Genomic DNA, 23841 nt, shown 5'->3' on the forward strand with positions numbered 1-23841 from the left:
TCCTCTGTGCACGGAATTCAAACATCTGTCTTGGATTTTTGTCAAAGTGTTATGACGTTAACAGTGTTGACTTTTCCATCCTGGGTCGTCCCCACTGACAACACAGCCCTCTGTGAAATCTTAGAAATGGTAAGCAAGAGAGATCATTGACATCACAGCAATAAAAAATGTGTCATTTAAAGCTGCTCTTATATGAATGTTGGTTAAAATAGCTGTGCGTCATGTCAAAGGTTTCCTTCATGGTGACAAAGCCACAGAACTGGATATGTCTCACAGGCATTGGATGGAAACGAGAACAGCTGGACTGGATAACTTCGATTTTTACTATTTTTACTGTGTCGTTTGTGTGTTCATATACATTTATGGGGATTGTTGCTGATCTTTCAGGTGTGTTGACTCACAGTTTTACCCCCCACATCAGCTGGTTTAGATGATTTGCTCGTAACCCGTCTGATCATCTTTTAGCTGTCAGATCGCAGCAGATATCCAAATCAATAGGAAACTATGCAAGTGAGACCCTTTTTGTGAATACCTGGCATTCAGCTTTAAGTTGTTTGTGCATCATTCTTTGAAATTGTGTAATGTTTCAGTGTGCAGTTACCCAGATGGCCTGTGTTTTTTCTGTGGAGGCGCAATGTCACACTCAGTTCACTGTCACCGTAGTCCGGTTCACCCAGAGATGACTCACTGTCCTTCTGAGTGTGACACTGTGGAGACATCATCGCACCCCGCCCCGCCCCACACCACCACTCGTACCCAGCTTATCACAGATTTTCACCATCTCATTGTATCCATGGACATTTCATACTGCTCCAAGAGGAGGAATCAAAGAGCATTGGAGCGTCTCGTTTAAACAAAAAATGATGATCTGGAGACTGGGCTCTGCTTCTGATTCGATTTTGCTGCAATATAGCCCCCTCTTGATATCAAACAGCCAGTGTGACTCTAGAAGTGGGATGCAAGCAAAGCCAAGTCATCAATAATCCAGAGTAATGTCTTTCTCTGAGCTCGGCCATTGATTGGTCATAATGCTATTTCTGTGCCTTCTGTGGTGTCTTATTTTAGCCTTGCAGACTAATGATTCACTGCCGAGCAGAAAGAGCAAGGATCCTTTAATGTGTAGTCTTAGTGTGTGTGCGTGTGTGTGTGTGTGTGTGTGTGTGTGTGTGTGTCTTCTTCTTTTTTTTTTTTTTTTTTTTTGAAGAGGAAATGAAGGGATGAAAGGAAGATGCAGCCCTGCTAGTCAAAGCTCCTGTGAAATAATCTGCTGGTTTCAGAATGGTTGATAAGCAGTGTGCAGTGCGGCACTGCAGCAGTGTGTACGCCCCGTACAGTAGTGCTGGATTAATGTCTGTCTAAGTCTACGTCTCAGCCGTACTTTTTACTGAGGACAGCTACAGACTGACATGGATCCGAACATTATACATGATGCTGCTCGTAGAGATAAAGCAAATTGATAATAGCTTTGTTGGGTATAATTATAATGGCTGTCATTAAGAGGGTGATGTCTTAATCCTCACTCAGATTAAGAGTTATATATGATGGTGAATCCAGAGTAGTTTGAACCTTTTTTTTTTTTTTGCAGCAGAAGTGGGCTATTATTTTGATACTGTTGGTCATCAACTTCAGGGACAACAGTTGATCAGTTGGTCTACAACTTTTGTTCAGACTGAAACATCTCAACTACTCCTGGAGGGAGTTGGTGCTGTGAAGATTTCTCAACATCTACTTCATGGATGAGACCAAAAGGACAAAAATGGCGGTGATATCCGCAACTTATGTCAAATGACTGGTTGGACTGCTTTTGATCTATTGATCTCCTCCCAGGCAAATGCTGAAGTTGTGCATTCTGGTTATGGCTAGGTAACATGAAAACACCCTGAAGGATGACACCATCAAGCGGTGTCTCTGGTGCTGTGTGTGTGTCACGTGTTGAGCATTAAAACGTACCTTTTTTAAAGATAGTTAAAAAAAAGACCCTGTGGAGTGTATGCCAAGTACAGACAATGACTCATAAATTTAAATGACATCTTCCTTTGAGGCTGAGCGTTGAGTAAAGTCAATAGAGAAATAGATTTCAGCAAAACCCTTTTGGTGTGCCATTTACTGAGCCCTGCTCCCCTCAGCATTTTGACTCTCCAGCCTCGTCTGATCAAGACAGACTATATTTAGATTGTTGCTCTCCAGAGAGCCTATCTGGGACATGAACCCCAAGTTGTTGCTGTCCTGCTTAATGTTTTGGTTTTTGTTTTTTGTTTTTTTTTATCCTGACAGGCTGACAGGCAGTTGGTCTTTATCTCAGGCGTTTGTGTGATGCTGCAGTTTCAGATACTTGAACAGAGCGTGTCCTCAGATGAACATAACAGATGCAAAAAAAAAACAAAAAAAAAAACACGCACGTTGCAAATATTGCAATTGCTACCACATCCAGCCACCATGATGACTCATCAAGTTCGAAATTCAATACTAACACAAATGTCTCCTCTGTTGCAGTGGCTCATGCACAGGACACACACCACCACCCCACAGAGAAGCCCCTGATTCAGTGCTACAAGTGTGGGGAGCCATGTAAGGGGGAGGTGCTGCGGGTGCAGAACAAGCACTTCCACCTTAAATGCTTCACCTGTAAAGGTACGGTGTTACACAGTGAAATGATGGTCAAACCATTTCAGCGTTAGTTGGAATTTCATGTGTTGATTGGTTACTTACTGCTCAGCCTCACCCCCCCCCCCGCACCTGACTGCTCTAATATTGTGATGAAAACCACCAAGCTTTCGTAAATAAGTCAACATGTTTTCAATTTTAAATTGAGACATCAGACAGTTTAGACAGTATTTTTTTCTGAATAGAGGAAGGAGAATGTGGGAGTTGCGTGAAAATTGGCAGTGAATGTGTGAAGTTTTAAAATTCATCACTAATTTTATACTGTCACAATAGTAGGACATCGGATTCCTTTCATTCAGTGCATGCTGTCTAATAAACAACATATGATTCTCCTCTGATGTGTGTAGCCATGAACGGGTATCAACAAGAAGACAAAATACAACAAATACAAAAGTGCATAAATTCTTTTTCCATCCCAATAACCCAGCCGGGAGCCCCTAAGGGCCACAACGTCCTTTCCATCATCTTCTAAAGAGGAGGATTCATGGTGGCAGGACTCATGTTCAATTCTCAGACTTCAAACTTCAAACAAAGTAGCATTCAGACTGCTGTGACAAGTTACAGTGCAAATCCCTCTTCATTTCACCTCGTTACTGATGGATCTGTGCGAGGATAACGCTGTGGCCCCTCACGATTGACCACACTGTCTCACTGTTGTACACTGAGCCTGCCCCTTTGAAGCCCTTCTTGTTAATCTGTGAGTGGAGCACCATTACAGAGATAGACTAGTTCACCATGGGCCCAGAATAACACAAACAAACACTGAGATTAGTACCTAATTCTGTCCTTTACAAGTGGATATGCATGCCTTTGGAGAGTCACTGGTGATAAAAGCGTAGCTGAGCATGTGTGGGTAAGAGTTAGCAGCTGGCAAAGAAGACAAGAGGACAGCCTTGATAGCCAAAAGACACACTGTCCGAGTCTTTGCTCTAAATTTATGTTGAGAGATTTGGTCATTGTCATCGTATCATTTAAGAAATGTACAACGAAATTTGGGCTACTATTAAAGTTAAAACCAACGACACAAACTCCACTCATTCATACGTACAATAATATAACTACTAATATGATGTGTGCTGGATAAGGGCTGCAGTGAGAAATTGCACATTTACCGAACAGCCTCTATTATTGTGTTTATGTTATCCCACAAAATGCATAAAGGTTAATTCCCTGAATTTGTTTTCGTTTCATTTTCATTTGTGAGACTCTATTAAATTTCCAAAAAGGCATTTTATGTAATGGCATGCATCTGTTACAAAGCACCGGGCGTTTGACATCAGAGTCAAAGGTCCCCAAATTTCTGCTGCTGGTTTTATTCCTCCAGTCCTGTTGCTCTATGATCAGTAGTAAGCTCTATTAACAGACTCTCATTTGTTTCCAAATTTATATTTCTGCCTTTTCTTGTTTATCTAGCTGACAAGGTTATATGTGAATGGAAGGAAGCTCGTTAGAGGTCGACAATGTGGTGTCAAGTATTTCAAGGTGTTTATCTCCAGAAACAGATTAAGGCTACTTCCTGTGCTAGACAATTGTTGAATTGTTGTTGTGTTGAAAAGTGCCCCCAACAATAAAAACACCCTGCTGATGAATTGACACAAGTTTGTAACGTAGCATTCTTTCATAGGAAAAAGCATCCAGTTTTATTTCCCTTAAATTCCTGTCAACTCTGCTGATGAAAATATTTTATGTTGTGCTTTAAATTTGTAACACTGAGCTAATAAAATGTATTTTTCCCTTTTTTATTTTTATTTTTTTCTTTAGTCAGTGTCCACGTAATGCTTTAGCGAGCTTCTCAGGATTACACAGACATCTCTTAACTTAGCCACTGATGCGTGGAGGAGCCGGGCTGCTTGTTAGATGGACAGCTCATGTGTTATATGGACAGTGTGACCTGACATGCCAACGTGTGTGTTTGGTATAGTGTGTGGCTGTGACCTAGCCCAGGGGGGCTTCTTCATGAAGAATGGAGAGTATCTGTGCACGCTGGACTACCAACGCATGCATGGCACCCGCTGCAATGGCTGTGGGGACTTCGTGGAGGGGGAAGTGGTCACAGCCTTGGGCAAGACCTACCACCCTGCCTGCTTCGTCTGCACCATCTGCAAGTAAGACATCCAGTCCTTTCAAAGCCGCCACTATTACCTGAAAACCCCAGATCCAACTAGTGAGATGTAACCTTTGTCAATTATAGAAATGCTGTAATACCTTGAGCCCAAAAAAAGCAGGAAACATATCAGTGAGTCTGGAGAGAAAACAGGAATGTGCCCATGTAAAGAAGACAAGAGGACAATAATGACATAATGGGACCATATAAAAGGAAACCGTGCACAATAGTATCTCAGTTTTCCTGATTGAATTTGTACTTAAACATATCTGTGGTACAAAAATTCCCATTCTTTCCCATTATAATAGTTGATTCTATTTTAGCACAGTGGAGATCATATTATATACGATTATATATTCACGTGGGACTCCTTAATATGGCTTGTGAGATAAAACACAGTAGACTTTTGCTCAAAGTTGGCAGGGACACTGACAGACAGTTTACAGCCCCATGCTGTGTCAAGTCAGCGTCAACTGCCTGCATAGCCTCCTCAGATAGACGGCACTGACACACGTCCGCATCATCAGGCCTCGTCCGACAACCTCCAAGTCACAGTTAATGAATTCTTACACTTACCACAGGGCCACAGCTCGTGTCTTGTTGACCGGTTGCTGATGTCACTCTGTTTGTAGACGACCGTTCCCTGCCGGGGACAGGGTCACCTTCAACGGGAAGGACTGTCTGTGTCAATACTGTGTCGAGCCCATGTCTCCAGGACCGAAGGACATCCTGGGCTCCAGCAGTAAGTCTGCCACAAACACTCATCTGGGACTGCACATTTTACTTTCACATGGTGCTAGTTTGGCACACAGAGGCAGAATTCAAAGTCAAAGTGAGTTCACTGAAGAAGTCGAAGAAAAGTTTTCCAACAAACTCAAATTTTGAAGACTGGACTTTCATGTGTGATACATGTCATTTCTGCTGTAAAGAATAATTTTCACCTCAGTCATCTTTCCCACTTCATAATTAACAAATGTTCAAATTAGACCAGAAAACTGTTCAAAAGCCACAGAGCTTTGTCTGCCTTTCACAGACAAACATTGTTCAAACCCTTAAAACCTCAGATGAAGGTACCAAAAGTGTCAAATATGGCAAAAAACATGTTATGGATATAAATATGTCATTCAACACTTCCATTTTTAACCTTCAAAAAGGCGCACTTCAATATTTTGCTTTGTATTTCCAAGATTTAATACCACGTGTGTGTATGCCTGACAGCAGGTGATTATCTCTAAAGTGGACTAAAGGATGCTAAATAAAGAATACTAGAGGTGTACTACTACTACACTAAAGGATACTATAGGAAAGTAGTAAAAAAACTCTCTGCAATCCAGTCATTCAAGGCTGAATACTGAAGTGGTCCACCCTTCTTCTTTTCTTTAAATGCAGTCCTGTTCGACCAGATATGGTCCTTTATGAATAACAGCAAGACAAGTCCTGCTAAATAATGCATGGCCGTGCATTTCCCCTCCTCTGGAACGGGGGATGTGAGGCCCTCCAACTGCTCTTATCCTCTTTCCTTTCCCTGTCTTTTTTCTTCCTGGGTTTTTTTTTTCCCCCTCTTGCTTTCTCCGGTACTCTCTCTCACCTTCACTGGTCTCTCTGTTGCCATTTGAAGAGCTTTTAGACAAGGTCACCTATAAATAAGGCATGCTGATTCTCCTCACGTCATCACCGCAGCTTCGTTACGCCTCACATAGTTATCGTCCCCTGTGGTCGCAGTGGGCTCTGTGTTGCTTTCATCCTGTATTCATTAGAGTTGAGATGACAAGAAGGTTTTTCATTTACAAGCCAACCTATTACACTTTCAGAGCCTCTGCACCCTGCTTGGGTATGGATGGAGCTTTTAGCGCCATGGTAAGCGAAATGTGGGTGATGGAAAGAGGCATCTCTCAGAACATTGCCAGTTACGCTCTATCACCATCTAGTGTCTTCAGTCAGAAATGACAAATTGTCTCGCTCATGGCATGTTATGATTCCCTTTGGTTATTATTGTGAGCCCATCAAAGGCAGACTTTTTACATCACTCAAACTCTCAAGTGAGCGTTAATTTACTCTGCAAATATTTCCACTCTCACTAGATTTATTTTCATGAAAGTAACTTGCAAGAATACTTAGTTTCATGTGTTTTTAAGCCGTGACCTGTGGTTTTCACAGATTGTGCGGGATGTGGTCGAGACATTAAGAATGGACAGGCTCTGCTTGCGTTGGACAAACAGTGGCATCTGGGCTGCTTCAAGTGTAAGGCCTGCAGCAAAGTGCTTACCGGGGAGTACATCAGCAAGTACGCAGCGAAAATCTGCAGTATTTACAGGCTGCTGGGTTGAATGTAAGCTTGCATGAAGTTCACATACCATACGTGACTGTCAAGTCCTCTGTGTCTTTTTCCTACCAGGGACGGTGCTCCGTACTGCGAGAAGGACTACCAGATCCATTTTGGGGTTCAGTGTGAGGCGTGTCATCAGTTCATCACAGGGAAGGTGTTAGAGGTAAGACATGGACACATCCAAGTGTCATCTGATTGGCGGCTGATGTGGAACCGAGGTTGGTTTGAAAGGGTTAGGGTTGGTGTTAGGGGGTTAGGGTTAGGTTAGGGACTTCAAATGGAACAAATACTTTCACTTGAATTTGAATCATTCCTGATTCGTAGTAACAGCTGTCTGCAAGACACAGGAAGTTGCACTGGACTGAAATTGTGAAATGCAGTTTGATAATCTCTGATGTAATACCCTCAGGAACGAGCCAAATAGACTCTTGACATGACTGCATTCAACTAAAAGATTAATTCCTAGCAGATTTTTAGGTCTCTCCAACCTTTCCTACATACCCAATGCCTGCACACACACACAAACAAGCTTGCTTTGCCACACATTATATAAATATTACATAAAGTACAGAATGTTATCTGACATTCATGAAGTGATTATTATTCATTCATACTGCACGTCATGTAGCTGTTACAAAACTCATGATTAAATGCTGTTAACATTGTGTGGCCAGAGTTTGTGTAGAAACAGTTTTGCCTTTCGCTCCATGGTCTCTTCAACCAAGTGCCAGCTCATCTGTTCTGCAGACAATGATCCAATCGGCCACTGAGCTATGTGTCATTTAATAGTAGGAAAATGGTGCTGCTCGCTGGCCAACCAAGGCTTAGATTAATCCACCGCTAAGGCAGGCCAGTATGACAACAGGAAAAGCCTTCAGCGCCACACCCCTGAGCTCCTGCCAATTGATCAGTGGGGTGAAAGCCACCCGGTCTGTCTGATAGTCTAATCACTGACCCAAGACCCAAGTCGATCCTGGGTAGCCACTGGCAGATTTGCAACTCATTGGTTGCACCTCTGGAAATGCAGTGTGAATGTCTCATCAATGCCGAGCCTTTTAGTGTAGCTATTAAAGACCGAAAGAAATATTGAGCATATTTAATGGCTTCCTACACATATAGCATAAGCACCTTTACTATCCCCAAGAGAGAGGTTCAGTTTTGCAGCATATGTGAGAACAATAATGGGTAGGAGGTGCTTTGAGCCTCAGTCTAGATGTTTTTGATACAGTAAAATGTAAAATGCAAATATCAGTCAGTGGCTCCATATCTCTGAGTGGCCACTTGCCGGCTGAAATGTTACTGAGGGCTGTTATACAGCAGGCAAAGTTTCATTTGGTTATTTAGCGCTCCCGGTCAAAGTCACACAGGCCTTATAATGGAGTACTCTGCATGTAAAGTGCCACATCAGTGTGGATGGAGACCGAGCCGCTGTACCTGCCAGATCATTTTATTGCTTTGCATTATCCAGGTTATCACAAAGAGGAGCACTCAGATGTTGGAAAGCAGGATGACTGTGTCAAACAGGCAGGTGTCAAGGTGATCGCAGTCAATCCAAACTATTGTGCCATTTTCATACTGTAAGATCCTTGGCTGGAATACATTAAATGACTAATATATTTTCATTGATCTTCACTTGAGCTCATCACCTACTGAGGAACAGGCAGTTTCCAGGATCCTGTAGAGCATTTTCAGAGGAGCATATTCACCCACAGTTGCCCGCTGTCGAGGTTTCGTCAACGGACGGGGGAACAGTTACTAACACAGTTGAAAGATGAAAGTCTCCATCTTGATTACAGACTTTAGCTCTCTGGGTAAAGATCACTGGCCTCTCTTCTCTGGGAGTCGTACTGCTGCTTCCCTCACCTCAGTGCAGGCTTCATTCTCCCTCATTTTCCTGTGATGTCAAGTTTGCTTTGTGCGCTGTGTTCTCCAGGCAGGAGATAAGCACTACCACCCCAGCTGTGCGCGATGCAGCAGGTGCAATCAGATGTTCACAGAAGGAGAGGAGATGTATCTGCAAGGTGAGCTCACCAGCCTATATTATTATTACCTCACATGAGCTTATTTTTATTTTTCAGCTGACATTGGAGGCTTGCAGTAAAACTTACTGCGTCATTGTGTGTTGTATCTCCCTATATAAAGCACTTGTGACATTGTATTGCTTTTTTCATGTTGTAGTAAAACCTAATGGGCTTTCAAATTCAAAATGGCAGCTGAGGTGAAGTGAAAAGCTGAGTGTCTTCATGGATTATTGGGCTACAATAAAGCAACAGAACGGCTGCTATATATAAGTCTATAAAACTCCATTACAGAGCTCAACATCATTCCTCTTCCCTCATGTTGTTTTCTTGATGATTTTTAGAGAGCGCTCCAACATCTCTTAGACTGACAGCATGAATTAATGTCAGGGTGGAGAAAACTTGAACTATATTTTTTTCTTCTTCGTATGTGCTGACATATCAGGTGTGTGTTAGGCAGCACTCTATTTTCTCTTTGCTTTGTCATGGAAGTATGAACTCTAAATGTTTTCACCTCAGGGTCAACAGTTTGGCATCCCGGCTGCAAGAACACTACCAGAACAGAGGAGCGACACAGGGAGCGGGTAGGAATTTGGATGACACTGACTCCATTGTCATTGACTGCCACCACCTTCCTGTTCATATCTCAATGCAGTGTTTTACTGGATAAGACAGAAATTCAGAATATGTACCATGGGACTCTGCATGGGCTGTTACCACTCCCTTGCTGAACTGTTAAACTTTAACCTTAAATCATTTGCCTGTTTAGCTGTTGTGTGAGGCACTTTGTCAGTGCGTGTCTTTGCATGTGTGTGCGCGTGTGTGTATAAATACTTGTTCATGTGCGTGTTTACATGTGGACATGTTGGCTTTGATGTGTGTGTGAATTGAGAGTCAGGCTGCAGAGGCTCAACCCCTGTGTGATGTCCTGTGAACCCCCCTCTCCCTTCCTCCACAGCTATTGCCTCCGTCCCTCTTATTCCTCCAAAAAACAGAAAGGCAGGTACTGTATTCGCTATTGGCTATGAGATGGCATCATCCTGTGTTGCACCATAAACTGTACATAGGACACGATGCACTGTATGCTGCCATCTGCTGCAGACAGCTTGCAGTGTACCTCTGTGTGTCATATGGAGCCATTCAGTCTTGTCTTTAAACTTTCCCTCATATCAAAGGCGCATGAGACAAAGCCGGGCACGCATTCTGAGGAGCAGAAACAATATCACATTTTTCGTTTGTTTTACTAAAATCCCCATTTGCCCATCAGGTCAAAGAGCTTGTTTAATTACATGACATTCAGACCTGCTGCTCCCATCCAAATTATTCATTTCCCATAAACAGGCATGAGGACCTTAAGAACATGAAATCACAGCCCTAAAGCACTCATTCACTTTGCAAATTCGCAAATGAATGACCCAGTCATGGGATGACATATCTGTATTTTAAAGATACTCCATGTAATTCATGAAACATAAATTTAGGAGTTGCAGCTCTCATCGCTCATATACTATAACGGCCAAATGGTGTAAAAATGGTGGATAGTATACAGATGGTAGGGGGCTGTGGACCACAGGAGACAGACTACCTGACAGACGTTCTGACTAACAGACGTGTGCATTTTCTTCTCACAGCCTACGAGGTCGTCATCCGAGAGTATTTGTTCCAGACCTGGTTCAAGCATACCTGGCTCACCGGGTCACACGATCTATGTAAGATACGTATAAATAGTCCCTCCTAATCCTGTCAGTTGTTCTGTCTCTCTAATTGTAGTAGCAAACTCCCTTTACTCTTGTACCCTTTGTGTGCATGTTTGTCTTTATCTGTCTCCATAGGCAAAAGTAGACAATGAGATCCTTGATTACAGAGACCTAGCAGCTATTCCAAAAGTCAAAGCCATTTATGACATTGAGCGCCCTGATCTTATTACCTATGAACCTATGTACACCACCTCCCTGGATGAGAGAGAGGAGAGACGAGAGAGTGTGGGAGAGGTAAACACACGGACCGCATGCCTCTTTTCCTGCATGCACACATCTTCGTGCACATACAGTTCAGTGCCTTAAGAGGAATATTCTTCAAATAGTTCTTTCTTTTGTCGTAGGATATGTTTTCCTCGAGTCAGACTTTTTCTTTATGAATAAAATAAAAAATAAAGCACACTAAAAGAGAGATTACGAGACTTCAGGGAGTTGTTGCGGGCTGTGTCATATTCTTCATGTTTTAATAGAAGATTTTATGGAGTACTAAACTTCTGTGTCCGTCATAGCTCCACACTGCCAGGAGGGAGCGTTCCCCCTTGCCGGATGAAAAGGTAAGATAGGTCAGCGTACAGTGATGGCAATAAATCACCATTAAACACAAAGGAAAGAACAGAAATGTGAGTCATATAAAGAGAAAAGCTTCTATCTACTAGAAACAAAAATGTGGAAGTCTAATGTTTTCTATATAAAGTGACTAAGTTTTGATTAAGACGTGTTTGATCCTCTCCAGTGCTCCAGAAACATGTCGCCAACGCCACCCATTGAGGTGAGCAAATGAAATTTCACTTTCCCTTCTTAAGTGCTCTCCCAGTGATTTGTCTGATAGCCTGTGTGTGTGTGTGTGTGTCAGGGCTCTTATGACAGGAGAGAACGTATCCTCCAAAGGTCGACCAGTCAGGGCTCCATAGGATCACCAGTTTATAATCGCCATGGTTATACCCCCACCTTGTCACGGTCACCACAGCATTTCCACAGACCAGGTGAGCATCCGTCTGTCTGTTGTATGTTTTCACATTTCTTCTTACTGTTACTGAACCGTGTGCGATAAAATCATTGATTTCAGGATTTTAGTGAGTTGGTCAGGTAGATGCTCCACATTGAGGTTCTCTTAGCTCTCCTGGTCTGTTTTCCACTTTGATGGGGAACTTTGCCGATATTGACTTTGGGTGGTTATACTATACTTTTGCAGAATAATATCCTTAATGTCAGTTTTCACTTTTATTGCCATAATTTCTCCTAGGTTTACTATCCCCTCCACAAAAACATTGGATTTGAAAGTGTAAACACTCTTCTTTTTTTCCTCACTGTTCATCTTGCCTCACACTTTGGGTGTCTTTTATTGACTCTTTTCAGCATCTGATTCCTGTATATCTTCCTTTTCTTTTGACCCTCACCTTCTCACCTTCTATCTCCGTCTCCTCCACATTGTCCACCTCTTCTGCCTGGTCGTGGGTTTTTTGTCCCCTACCCCACAACCTCCCTCCCTGCAGAGGCTCTGACAGGCATGCAGAAGCTCTGCTCTTCCCTGTGCAGTAACAGTGTGGGCTCCAGAAATAGTGACTCCCGCCCCACCTCCCCTTTCAGACACCACTTCCTCCCCCATAGCCAAGGTAAGGGCCCCACACAGCTCTTTGCTACCACCTCCCCCAAAAGGCATTGTCTCCATCGTCACCTGGGATGCCACCTCTCCACAATTCCCCATCTGTTATTTTGGGTCCATCATCATTTTTCATTAGACGACTGCCACCCTGAATGGTCAGACCCATTTCTTAGCTGAACTCATACAGCCAAGGCGCCGATTCTTCTCTAACATGCGCTTCCTTACCTTTGACTAACACAGTCTCTGCCGAGTTACTGACAGCTCCTGTGTTTGCATTTGCAGCTTTGCATGTACTTGAGAGATACTGTTAATCCATTTATAATATCCAAACTGTCAGTTTCCTGAATGTTGGATGATGTGATGACTTTTTTGCATTTTGAGAATGAATGTTTAAACACCAATAACCTGCAAGGCTGAGATAAAAAGAGAGGTTTTGTAATATACGTTTGCATTTGCATGCTGGGAGGAATTAATTTTTTAAGACTCAAAAAAATTTTACAATTCATTGTTACTAATACATATTCTGAGCCTTTAATCTCTCTATTTTAAACTCGACATGCTGGCTTTATCCGCTTTTGTACCTTCATCTTGACTCCATTGACCAGAACCAAACAAAATGTCTCCCATTCGCTCAAAATGACTTTGACTGGTCCCACCGGTCCCTGTGTGTTGATCCGTTCAGACTTTGGTTCCCCTCTAGTATCCCTGCTTATGTTCTGTTCTTGGTTGTTCTCACTGGAGGCACTGACCCGCCAAGTGGCCGGAGCTCCCCGCTTCCGCTCAGGCCTGACAGCCGGCCGGTCACTCCACCTCTCTCTCAGACCCCTAAACATTTCCACCTCCCAGGTATGAGCTGGAGCGCACCCTGTCACTGCTCGTCCCTTCTTTCTTTCTTTCTTACTATCTATCTATCTAGCTATCTATTGCATAACATTTGGGATCAGATTATGGCTTTCATTCTCGTCTTTCACAATTTACAGATCTATCACAGGAAAAACGGTGGTACTTAATTTAATATAATGCTGTAAAGATGTAAAGAGTTAACAGTTATAACAGTTCTGTCTACTCTGTAAATGTCCTCTCTGTCTGTATTTGAATATTTTCAGATCAGGGGAGCAACATCTACAGGAAACCCCCCATCTACAAACAACACGGTACTTTTCCTGACACAGTATTGTATATTTTACTACCAAAAGAGCAGGGAGTAAGTATTGAAGTAGGTTAGAGTGATGATCTCGGTGATGCGATTCCCAACCAGGGGTGCTTGTATCTACTTGAGTTGGCTGTAACAAAAATATCCCAAATTTGTTGTTATGTCAAAGTGCATGAAATATTAGTAGGCAAGAAGTTACAGTCAGTGAATGAGATAGCTGCTGGGGTAACAGTATGATAAAAGTAATGATGGAAGTTTGGGAACCTTAGGTTAAAGTCATCCATCAAACAAAGATGAAATAATTAGTTAAATGTATTAACTGTTGAATTGCATAACTACAGGCGAATGGACAAACATTTGAAATGGCCAGCTTAATGTCATGATGAATGGTTGAAAACACTGAGCTGAACTCTGAGTTAGTGGTGGCTGACAGTTAAAGGCTGTGTAATCAGTGGTAATTCACACAATAGGTGTGAATTTGTCTGACAGGACTGTGAGGATACCTCAGACCTCAGACCTCAGTTAGGGAACCACTGAATGATGATTGTTACTGAGAATGTTTTTACTAAAAAAAAAAAAAGCAAAAAACGACCTGAAAATGTATATTCATCTAACCACGTAGCCATCCCCAGTGTCAGTGTATGAGCACTGTTTGAAGTCTGTCTCCAAACCTCTTCTGTCTCACCTGGAGCTATTTTTAACGCTGCACTTTGTCCATCTTAACAAGTCACAGTGCCAATGTAATACTGAGCCCTTCAATCAAAATCTGAATTACATGTTGACTCTTTCCAGTCGCAGCCCGACAAAAAGTACAAGCAAGGCAGAAAATGTTCCATGTTTATTAGTAGTATGCTAAAATGCCACATGGACTTTATAGCATACATAGAAAAGCCACAGCGAAGCTCACCTGTTGGCAGTTCTTCACCCCTCGTTTGAGAAGATTAGGTTAAAAAAGCCCTTTTCAATATTGAGTGACTTGTTAGGAGAGGCATTGTAGATGGATTTTTATTTGAAATCAAGATGAACCAATATCAAATGATCGTTGAGCCTGACGATCTGATGGTTCTATGATGTTTACTTTTGGTTGAGACTGTGACCCAGACACTGATAGATCAGTTCCCATGATGACCAACCTAGATACAGCTGCCATAGCACGTCAAAGCAAGTCTGCTGATGACATCATCAGATCCGCCACCTTCCCCGCTGCCCATGCTCCCTCTCCGGATGACAGCTCACGGAGTGAGGGCGATCATTGGCCCTACTCTCTCGCTGTATTAGGTACAGTAGGCTACCGATGGGCATGCTTGCACTGTTACCGACGAGCGGTACACTAGACACCTTATCACAAGCTAACTCTTCTTGTTCCTCCGTTCTGGCTACCCCCAAAAAGCTTAACTGCATCCCTGCTTCACACTGAGCTCACGCTGTTATTTAGGAGTTATCCTACTTTCTTTTCAGTTTTGCTTGCACAAAGCAGAGGCGTTTTGCTTTCTTTTGCAGCCATATTGTTTTCTGCTTGAGGTAGCTTCAGTTTCACCATTTTACCTTCACTTGCTGCACATGATGGTGCTCTAGCTTTACACAATAGTGCCACAAATGACTTGGACAGAGATTACTGAGACTGACTTCAAACTGCCTTTTGTTTGTCTGTCTTACATTGCTCTGTTTTTTGTATTTGACATCCAGTGAAATCTCGGCATGATTGATGAAGTGTAAACATCCGTCATGTCAGTCAAGCCAAATATTCCAATAAGTCCCTCTGTTTGTCTGTCTCGTCAACTCTGTCTCACATTTGTGTTCTACTGTCCACCTATTTGTCATTTACTGTGTGTATTCCTCACTGCTCTACAGCTAAGTGAAGCAGCTATGTCTTTCTCTAAAGTTAAACTGTCGATGACGCATTTCATTTGTTGTACTATGAAAGTACATGTGAAGCATGGATTTGGTTGAAAGAGATGTTTGTGCGCCTTTGTGGCCGTATGGATACGTGTTTTATGTAATTTTTTGGGCTTGTGTACAGCACCTATAGGTTCAGAAGGCAGAAGACGTTCCAGAGAAGAGGAGGAAGAAGAGGCCTTGAAAAGAAAACAGCTCCAGGAGGAACATCTCAGCAAGGTCAGTCGGGACAACAGCCACTCATAAAGGCGGTGAAAAACTTCTTAATAGTCATAGAAGCTACTCTGTATATATATAGATTTAACTGTTTGGATGTGTGTGTAGATTCAGTCTGGTTTAGGAAAGCTCATTCTAAAAGAGGAGATGGAAAAAGAACAGATCAGGGAGCGTCATGCACGGAGCCTCTCTGCTCAGCGTTACGACCCTAAACAGACCAACTGTGACGCAGGTACAGACCAGCTTCATCAGCTTATCTGCTTTTGAGCTGTCAGCAATCTCCTTTAACACCGTGAACGGTGCTCTGCAGCACCAGAAGGTGATTCTGCATCTGTTGTGGATTTAAATCTCAAAAATGCTTCTTTTTTTTTTTTCCCAGATCCAACCTCCCCAACAAAAACCAACTCTTTGCCCGGCTATGGAAGGAATGGGCTACATCGGGTGAGGGCTCACTCATATTCACAGTAGCTCTTTACTCATTTTCAATGAGATTGCTGTTCTTTTAGTAAAATACATGCAATCCTGAATAAATTTAATTTACCAAGTAGCAGAAATCGCTTGTTAAATACAATATATAATGGCACCATTGTCAGAAACATTAATTCTGGCCATGCTTTATATGCGATATTTACATTTAATCTCATCCTGCTCCCAGCACAGCAACAACATGCTCATGAGTCAATGATGATGTGTTATTGTCTGTTTTTTCGGCAGCCCCAGTCGACAGATTTCACCCAGTACAACAGCTACGGTGACATGTGTGGAGGGGGCAGAGGTGAGAGCTGCTACTAAAATATGGCCACCGAGCAAATCTCTTTCCAATTTCACCAGAGCTATTCAGCATCAGTACTCAGAAACAGCTTGCAACATGTACATAAATGGACATGCATTCTAAAATATCAGGGACAGCAGTGTTGTAGATAGTAGCCTGGCAGGGAGGGGGGGGGGGGCGGTTGGGGATTTGACAGCAAAACCATTAACTGTGAGTCTCATTCTCTGTCCCATTTTGTCCTGCAGAGTTTCAGGTATGTCTCTCATCTGCTTTTTCACATGGCATGCTTCTTCATTTTGCATCATCGATTTGCTTGCTCTTGGGTTGCAAGAGACACTTTGCCCTGAATGCACACCGCCCACTCCTGCTACATGCTTGCCTCACTGTTGGGTTAATGTCAACCACAGGGCACGCTGTGCAGAGGCTTCAAATGCCCAAACGTGCACTGCCCAGTAGTTGAACCAGTATACTGTAATGTGATGCGATGTAATATCATGGCCTCATGTCCTGTTGTGTGTGTTGTTTACCAGTGTTATAACTCAAGCTAAATATCACATTTAAATAAATATATATAATTTCCAACCTTGTATATATATATTTAAATTAAAAATAACTACAGACAAATGCAGAAGACATGTACAATCCTTTAACAAGTATGAAGGTACTGAACAGTATCCAAAACTACTTGGTCCACTGAGTGAAAACTTTGCCCACTGTTAGCAGTGGACATGTTCATGCCATTAACCCTGTGGTCCCCTTCCACTATATTACATTTGTGTATGTTCTATTCTTTAGCACATTAAGGATGGCCGTGCAGCACTTGCAAGGATGGACAGGGGAGTATCTATGCCTAATATGTTGGAACCAAAAGCAAGTATCTTCTTCTTTTTGTACTGACTGACGAAAACACAGAATACGTTAAAAGTTTACATATTGTTCATCCACCTAAGTACATGTTACGATGATTTGTAGACAATTTAAAGAAAGTCTGACCAGGACAAAAAAGGATGAGGATGAAATAAGGAAAAACAAGCATCTTGGATCGAACCCTCGTTATGTGGGGACATTGGGGGAAGAAATAGGCACTTAAAAGAGATTTTTATTGGAAGTGAAAGACTCACATTAGCTTGGTTCCTGATTTAGCATGCCGCTTCAGGAGCTGCCGAGTCACTCTAGCGCTTAGCATGCTGGCTTCTCCATGTTCATCTGCACATAGCTTTGATTTACAGTGGCTGGATACTGTATGAAGCATACAGTGCAGAATCCAATGCCCAGACTCGTCATCCGAACAACTCATATCACTATATACTGTGTAGCAAAGAAGAGGGCGTACACATTACTGTGTGGATATGAGTTGGTTAGAGGCCTCAAAGAACTTCTAGTTGCTTATTATTGAGCATTTCCAATAAAATACCAAATATCATTTGCCAGTCTGTTCTCGTACAGAAGGGATTAGTTATTTAGGGAAGTCGAAACACCTCAGTTCTCCAGGACAAACATTCCCGTGTGGATTGACTTGGCCTACATCATCGATTTTAGCTCTTTTATTTTAGACCACAGTAAATTGCTCTAAAAATACAGACTTTTGCACAACTCTATTCCTGTTTTTGCCCTTTTCTAATAATCTGTCATACATTTCTACACCTAAAAAATGTGTGCACAGCGTGTCACCACACATTTCCCCGACAATGCAGAAAACAGCTCTCACTCCCAGTCAGCCTCCTGTCACCCTCCTGTTCTCCCACCCAGTGTTCCCTCCGTCACATGAATGACCAGAAATATCCTAAATTTACAGTTTGTTTAATGAAAGTGGTCTGTGAGGTTTGAAAGCTTGACTCCGGCTTGTAGGTTTTGACCTGTTCACTGATGAGTGTCTCCTTCTGAAGGTGTACCCCTATGAAATGCTCATGATAACCAGTAGAGGGAGAGCTAAACTGCCCAGGGATGTGGACAGAACCAGACTGGAGGTATCAGTTTTCCACCTGACTGTCCGCAATTCATACTGGATATCTCTACTTTGTGTAAATAGCATGTTACACAAATTATAATTGTAGCAAGGAATGTGCAGTGTCCATTGCTTCTTGTCATTTTTGCATTGACCCTTTTTATGGCTTTGGTGCTAACCACAAACACCCCCTTCCCCTCCCACCCTCCCCTCCTTTGTTTTCTCCACCTTTGTTCTCAATTCTAGCGCCACTTAGCACCTGAAACGTTCTTTGACATCTTTGGAATGGAGATCCAGGAGTTTGACAGGCTTCCCCTGTGGAAACGCAACGACATGAAAAAGAAGGCCAAGCTCTTCTAGCACTCAGAGCAGCATGCATATTCTGTACATTCACTCAGATAGCACACGACAACTGTAATGTAGATGTAGGTTTTGATTTATTTCCTTTACTTCTGGTTTATTTTTATTTCATATTTTTTTCGGGGGGCGGGGTTGCTTTTTTTTTTTCTTGACATAATCAAGGAAGCCATGAAATGGACTCTTCCCCTTTTTGCTCTGATGCTTCCTGAGACTGTGAGCTGAAAGACTTGTCCAATTAGACCTGCACAGGAAACAAGGAATGGGAATCTCTTCCATGTTCAAAAATGACAAAGAATGAGAATGAATGATAAATAGGGTCATGATATTTGGTTTGACCACGCTTGTTTTTTCTTCTTGCTTTGCTTTGAGTGGAACTGCTTTCCTTTCTTTCTTGCTTGTTTATTCCTGCTATTTGTTGCTGTTGATTCCTGTGGAACTTGTAAGTACAGTAGAAACTCATGGCGCCATTACAAAATGTCCATGCTTGTAGCTTGAACATGTGTCAGCTTTTCTTCGCTTGGGCTGAAACTGTTTTAGTCCAAAGTTTGCAAAAATCGGCTCAGTGAGTCTTAGAATAAAAAAAGAAAAAAGAAAAATAAGGCACTGGGAAAGCCGTCAGCTGACCCACCAACTATTTTTCTGGATCTACATGGAAATGAATCATCCAAGCACCTCCACATCATCAGTCTCCCTCCCCTGGCTACTGTACATGCCAAACATTCATCTAACCCCGACAAAAAGAAAACGTCTCTCTTCTCAGGCTCTCATCAACATGGCCACACACTCTCCCTTTACATGTATTGGAAGTACAAATCTTAATATATTTTATTGCCATATCCAACATAAAGTAACCAACAGGTAGATAAAACACATAATGTAAGAAGCAACTGTATTTGAAAGTACTGTTTTATAAATGAAAACCCACACTGCCATTTGTTGTATTGAAATCAAAGCCAATAAAGCTTTAAATCACCACAAACCATATGATCCTCGGCTATACCAAAGGTACCCACAGACTCTTCTCTGCTCTCTGTTTTCTTCTTTGCATTTCTCCAATAATCACAGTGGTTCCGTGGCATTACACGGTGTGAGAGGCGGTCTGAGGAAAGACAGGAAGAAAGGAAGAAACATTTATTCAGTACATATGCAGGGACAAATACATTACTCGACTGCAGATTGTACCCCGTAAATCCACAACCCATGATCCTTTTCCATAGCATGCAACTGTTTTTCTATTATAGTTTTCTGTCATTTCAAGCAGCTGCTTGAAATGGATTGAATCATCATGCAGTTGCAAACACTGATTATGATGGCACCTCTTCCACATTAATTCATTCAATAGCTAGTGGGAAGGCAAGACATGAGAATTGGCTTGTATTGGTTTCTTACAAATACAACAGAACTGCCAAATTAATTTTCTCCCCTTTTTTACATTCATGATTTCGTGCTGTTTGTGTTGAAAGCAGTGCTACAATAAAGCAGTACTCCGCTGGTTTAGTGTTGTACTAGCCTGCTAAAAAATAAGCATATTCGTTAATCTTCATTGAAAAAAAAGGGCAGAACTCAAGCAGCTTAATCAGTACTCTTGTCATTTTTATTCCACACATTCCCACTTCTCATTAAAACCTGCTACCCATATTTCCCATAATGAAAAATGACTGTTGGCCTTTTGTGTTATATAATGTCATGTTGACAAAAAAAAAAGAAAAAAAAAAGAGGAAACTATTTTATATTACTTACCTGAAGCATGTGTTACGTGTCTCCAGTTTTAATTCCCGTATGCACTGACGTGAACTGAACAATGAATCCCTGGATGGCAGGGGGAAAAAATGGTCCACACATGTTATAAGATATAAAATATTCTGCTTGGAATAATTGTTTGTGTGATATATTTTTTCATTTACAAAAAAAGTTAAATAAACGTTAAAAAAATTTTGCCTAAATCCCTCTTCCCCTTCACACGATATGCTCTACTTCACTGAGAAATCCCTTGTCAGTGCACTTGGATTTTCTGTAACTTGTATATTGGATAACAAACATGAAAATAGCCTTATTTTTATACGTACAAATTCACACACACTTCACGCAGCACAGTGAAATATCCAAGTCAGGCAGCAATTATTGTGTGCTTTGGAAAATGGTCAGTAATGGCATCAAGCATGATGAAATTTCGAATTAAAAATAAAAATGCACAGTCGCACCAATATGGCCAATACGGAGGAATACTTGTGGGACATATATTTTTATCGTTTTCATTAATGCTGGTGATTTAAAGTGCAATTTTGAAGTAAATACACACTGATTCCTTATGGGAGGCTTCTCAAATGTCGGTACAGAGTAAGAAAACAGAGCTGACGATTGAATAAAGGGGTTATAATTTGATGTTATCGAGGAAAGGAGAAATAAATTACATATCTTTACAAATCCTTTACACTTGTTGGTGCAATACTCGGAAATGAAACGTTAAGCCCACATAGTTTATTCTTACGGTGTGTAGTGTAAAATTCATGTAGTTTCATTCACACGGCAGGGATTCCTCTGTCTGTTTCATTCTATCTGTTGTTAATAAGGCCATGAAAACTCAGGAAGTTGGTGTGTGCAGTCAACTTTTTGAAATTGTGTGAATTCAGACAAACACAGCAACACTCACATAATATCAATGAAATCAATGGAAACAGTTGTCATCAGACAAAACCGTCACTGCAGTCTTATGCTGTGAAAAAGATAGACAGCATTATTGTTTGGCACACTCCTGTCAGACGATCTAAATAAACTCACCCCAAAGAAATTTGCAATCTTACTGCTGATGAATGAAGCTGTGCTGAATATTTGTGCAACCCCTTTTACAGGAGAGGTTAGAAAAACATCAGGAGAGTCTAAAGAAGCAAAGAGAAGCAGTGAAATTCAGACTGAAGAAACTGGCAGCGCGGCAATCAGAAATCACTGTAAGTTCAGACAGTCGGTGCTGAAATGACTCTATAACGTGAAATACTTGTGTTTATGTGGAGACCTCAGGTAAATATTTGCTACAAAATGCAACATAATCACTGATGCTATGATTCAATAGGTATAATAAACTCATAAACACTTATGCCTAACCCAGAAAAAGTCCTCTGTGATAAGGAAGAATATCATAAGGAAATATCAGGAGATCCAGGCTGCCCTGGATGAGGACCTGAGGATTACCCTCTCCCACCTGGAGATGGAGGAGCGGGCTGCGGTGGCTGCTCTGGATGGACTGATGGAGAGGAACTGCTCTCTAATCCAGGAGATAGAACAGGACCTGGCCAGACTCGGTGTGGCACTAGACCAGACCAGGGCAGAGGCTGAGGCAATGGTGATGAAAACCTCTAAGAGTTGTACAGTATAAAATATCGTGCTGTAAAATTGTATGTAATCTTGAATTTTCTGCTTTTTCTTCAGTCTTTCTTTTCACACCCTGAGCAACACGACATGGAGACAGTGGACAGGTATGGCAGTAAATCATAACACATGAAAGAAAAAGCTTTGGTAAGATGTAGCAGAGCTGATGTTTCTTCTGACGGTCTTCCTCCTCCAGAGTGATGGATGTGCTCAACAGGACGGACCCAAGCAGTGTGAACCTGGACGAGGCTAAAGCTGAACAGATCCTCAGCCTCACCAACAACATGCTTCTGCTCATCAGCTCGCAGACACCAATCATGAAGAAACTGATCGAGAGCTGTCAGTTCACGTTTCATATATTTATTCATATTCTATAATGCTTGTGACCAACATTGGCTCTCATTAACAAGTTGCATTAAACGTGTGTCTCCAGATTCCAGTGAGGTTTGTCTGGACCCAGAGACGTCCCATCCAAAGCTGATCGTCTCCCATCGAGGTGACAGTGCCACCTACACCGACACCTGGCAGCAACTTCAGGACCTCCCCGGACGCTTCGACACCACTCTGAATGTCATCAGCTTGCAAAGCTTCACCTCTGGTCGCCATTATTGGGAGTTGGACGTGACTGGGAAGACCTACTGGGAGCTGGGGGTCACCTATCCCACTATTCCCCGCAAGGGCACCACAGAGGACTGCTGGCTGGGGCGGGGGCATGAGTCCTGGTGCGTGGAGTTTTTTGATGGGGAGTATACAGCCTGGCACGGAGGGGTGCCCCATCAGCTGCCTTTCACAAAACGCTTCCGCCGGATTGGTATAATGTGTAGTTTCCCTGCGGGATCGGTGACTTTTCTCGAGGCGGACAAAATGACGCCTCTGTTCTCGTTCTGTGCAGGAACTTTCTCAAACTGCCTCCACCTGGCCCTGTGTCCTGGCCATGACCACAATGGCGCCAATGCAAAGCCTATTGTAATCTGTAATACTCCTTCTCCGACCAGTGATCTTTGAGTAGCAGGGTCACAGAAAAGCTTTTAGTGATTACATACACTGTTTTCTGGTAAGACACTAGTTGTAAGGAACGATTCATTCAATCATCTTCACCTGCTTATCCTTTTTCGGGTTGCGGGGAGTTGTACAGATCCATATAGTAAGTTGTAATGGCTGAGTTTGTTGATAGTCAAGAGCAAGAGTTTCGAGCAATGGTGCTTTGAGTTAAATGCTGAAGTCAGCAAGCTCTGTCGATGCTGCTGATGTTTAACTGTTCATGCTCACAATAACTGTTTAGCATGTTAGCATGCCAACATTTGCCAATTAGAAATAACCACGAAGTACTGCTGAGGCTGATGGGGGACAAATTAGAAGATAAGATATAAGGGAAAATGTTTGCCTGATGGGGAGGCTTGTGAAAAAGGATTCATCTTCTGAGGACAATGATTGTCTCAGGGGAAAAAAAAAAGCGAAACAAAACAAACAAACAAAAAAAACCGTCATGAATTTGCTTCAGAATTTCACATGATTAATGAAAATGTTGAGGTTTAATTCTGGACCAGCATGACAAAATGATTGACAAATGCTTAATAGTTAAATGGTCCAAAATTGGGTAAGAAAAAATTGAACCGCGTCTCTGATGTTCATCTTTTCCGTCACATTTTTATAATTCATCCAGT

The 23841-nt window shown here is 42.2% G+C and overlaps 2 protein-coding genes across 9 annotated transcripts in view; both read left to right on the forward strand.

The window, feature by feature from the left end:
- The window catches only part of ablim1a (actin binding LIM protein 1a), a 35569-nt gene extending 14961 nt beyond the window's left edge, over window positions 1–20608 (forward strand). For 3 of the 8 annotated variants that reach the window (XM_029521416.1, XM_029521410.1, XM_029521409.1), the window contains exons 2-23: window positions 2494–2631; window positions 4586–4769; window positions 5401–5510; window positions 6926–7052; window positions 7164–7257; window positions 9028–9115; window positions 9632–9696; window positions 10744–10821; window positions 10945–11103; window positions 11379–11423; window positions 11603–11638; window positions 11723–11852; window positions 13579–13626; window positions 14715–14903; window positions 15646–15740; window positions 15846–15969; window positions 16117–16178; window positions 16452–16512; window positions 16755–16762; window positions 17305–17379; window positions 18396–18476; window positions 18701–20608. In XM_029521416.1, coding sequence (XP_029377276.1) covers window positions 4621–4769; window positions 5401–5510; window positions 6926–7052; window positions 7164–7257; window positions 9028–9115; window positions 9632–9696; window positions 10744–10821; window positions 10945–11103; window positions 11379–11423; window positions 11603–11638; window positions 11723–11852; window positions 13579–13626; window positions 14715–14903; window positions 15646–15740; window positions 15846–15969; window positions 16117–16178; window positions 16452–16512; window positions 16755–16762; window positions 17305–17379; window positions 18396–18476; window positions 18701–18814 — 1938 coding nt within the window. In that variant the 5' untranslated portion in view covers window positions 2494–2631; window positions 4586–4620 and the 3' untranslated portion in view covers window positions 18815–20608. Of the gene's footprint in view, window positions 1–2493; window positions 2632–4585; window positions 4770–5400; window positions 5511–6925; window positions 7053–7163; window positions 7258–9027; window positions 9116–9631; window positions 9697–10743; window positions 10822–10944; window positions 11104–11378; window positions 11424–11602; window positions 11639–11722; window positions 11853–12362; window positions 12483–13213; window positions 13319–13578; window positions 13627–14714; window positions 14904–15645; window positions 15741–15845; window positions 15970–16116; window positions 16179–16451; window positions 16513–16754; window positions 16763–17304; window positions 17380–18395; window positions 18477–18700 lie in introns of all 8 variants that reach the window. The other 5 variants (XM_029521411.1, XM_029521412.1, XM_029521413.1 and 2 more) reach the window with 5 other exon arrangements.
- A 530-nt stretch (window positions 20609–21138) lies between these two features.
- LOC115055765 (probable E3 ubiquitin-protein ligase TRIML1) lies at window positions 21139–23182 on the forward strand. Its single transcript, XM_029521784.1, has 6 exons — window positions 21139–21144; window positions 21664–21759; window positions 21918–22151; window positions 22238–22284; window positions 22374–22516; window positions 22611–23182. The coding sequence occupies exons 1-6, from the start codon at window positions 21139–21141 to the stop codon at window positions 23180–23182; spliced, it is 1098 nt and encodes a 365-aa protein (XP_029377644.1).
- Window positions 23183–23841: the final 659 nt, after the last annotated feature.

The sequence above is a fragment of the Echeneis naucrates genome, chromosome 15 (assembly GCF_900963305.1).
Source record: "Echeneis naucrates chromosome 15, fEcheNa1.1, whole genome shotgun sequence".
Taxonomy (NCBI): domain Eukaryota; kingdom Metazoa; phylum Chordata; class Actinopteri; order Carangiformes; family Echeneidae; genus Echeneis; species Echeneis naucrates.

What these genes read in the sequence shown, in the direction of transcription:
- LOC115055765 (XM_029521784.1), top strand. An exon ending in GACATGGAGACAGTGGACAG is followed by an intron (nt 22,285 to 22,373) that starts GTATGGCAGTAA and finishes TTCCTCCTCCAG; the next exon opens with AGTGATGGATGTGCTCAACA. An exon ending in GAAGAAACTGATCGAGAGCT is followed by an intron (nt 22,517 to 22,610) that starts GTCAGTTCACGT and finishes GTGTGTCTCCAG; the next exon opens with ATTCCAGTGAGGTTTGTCTG.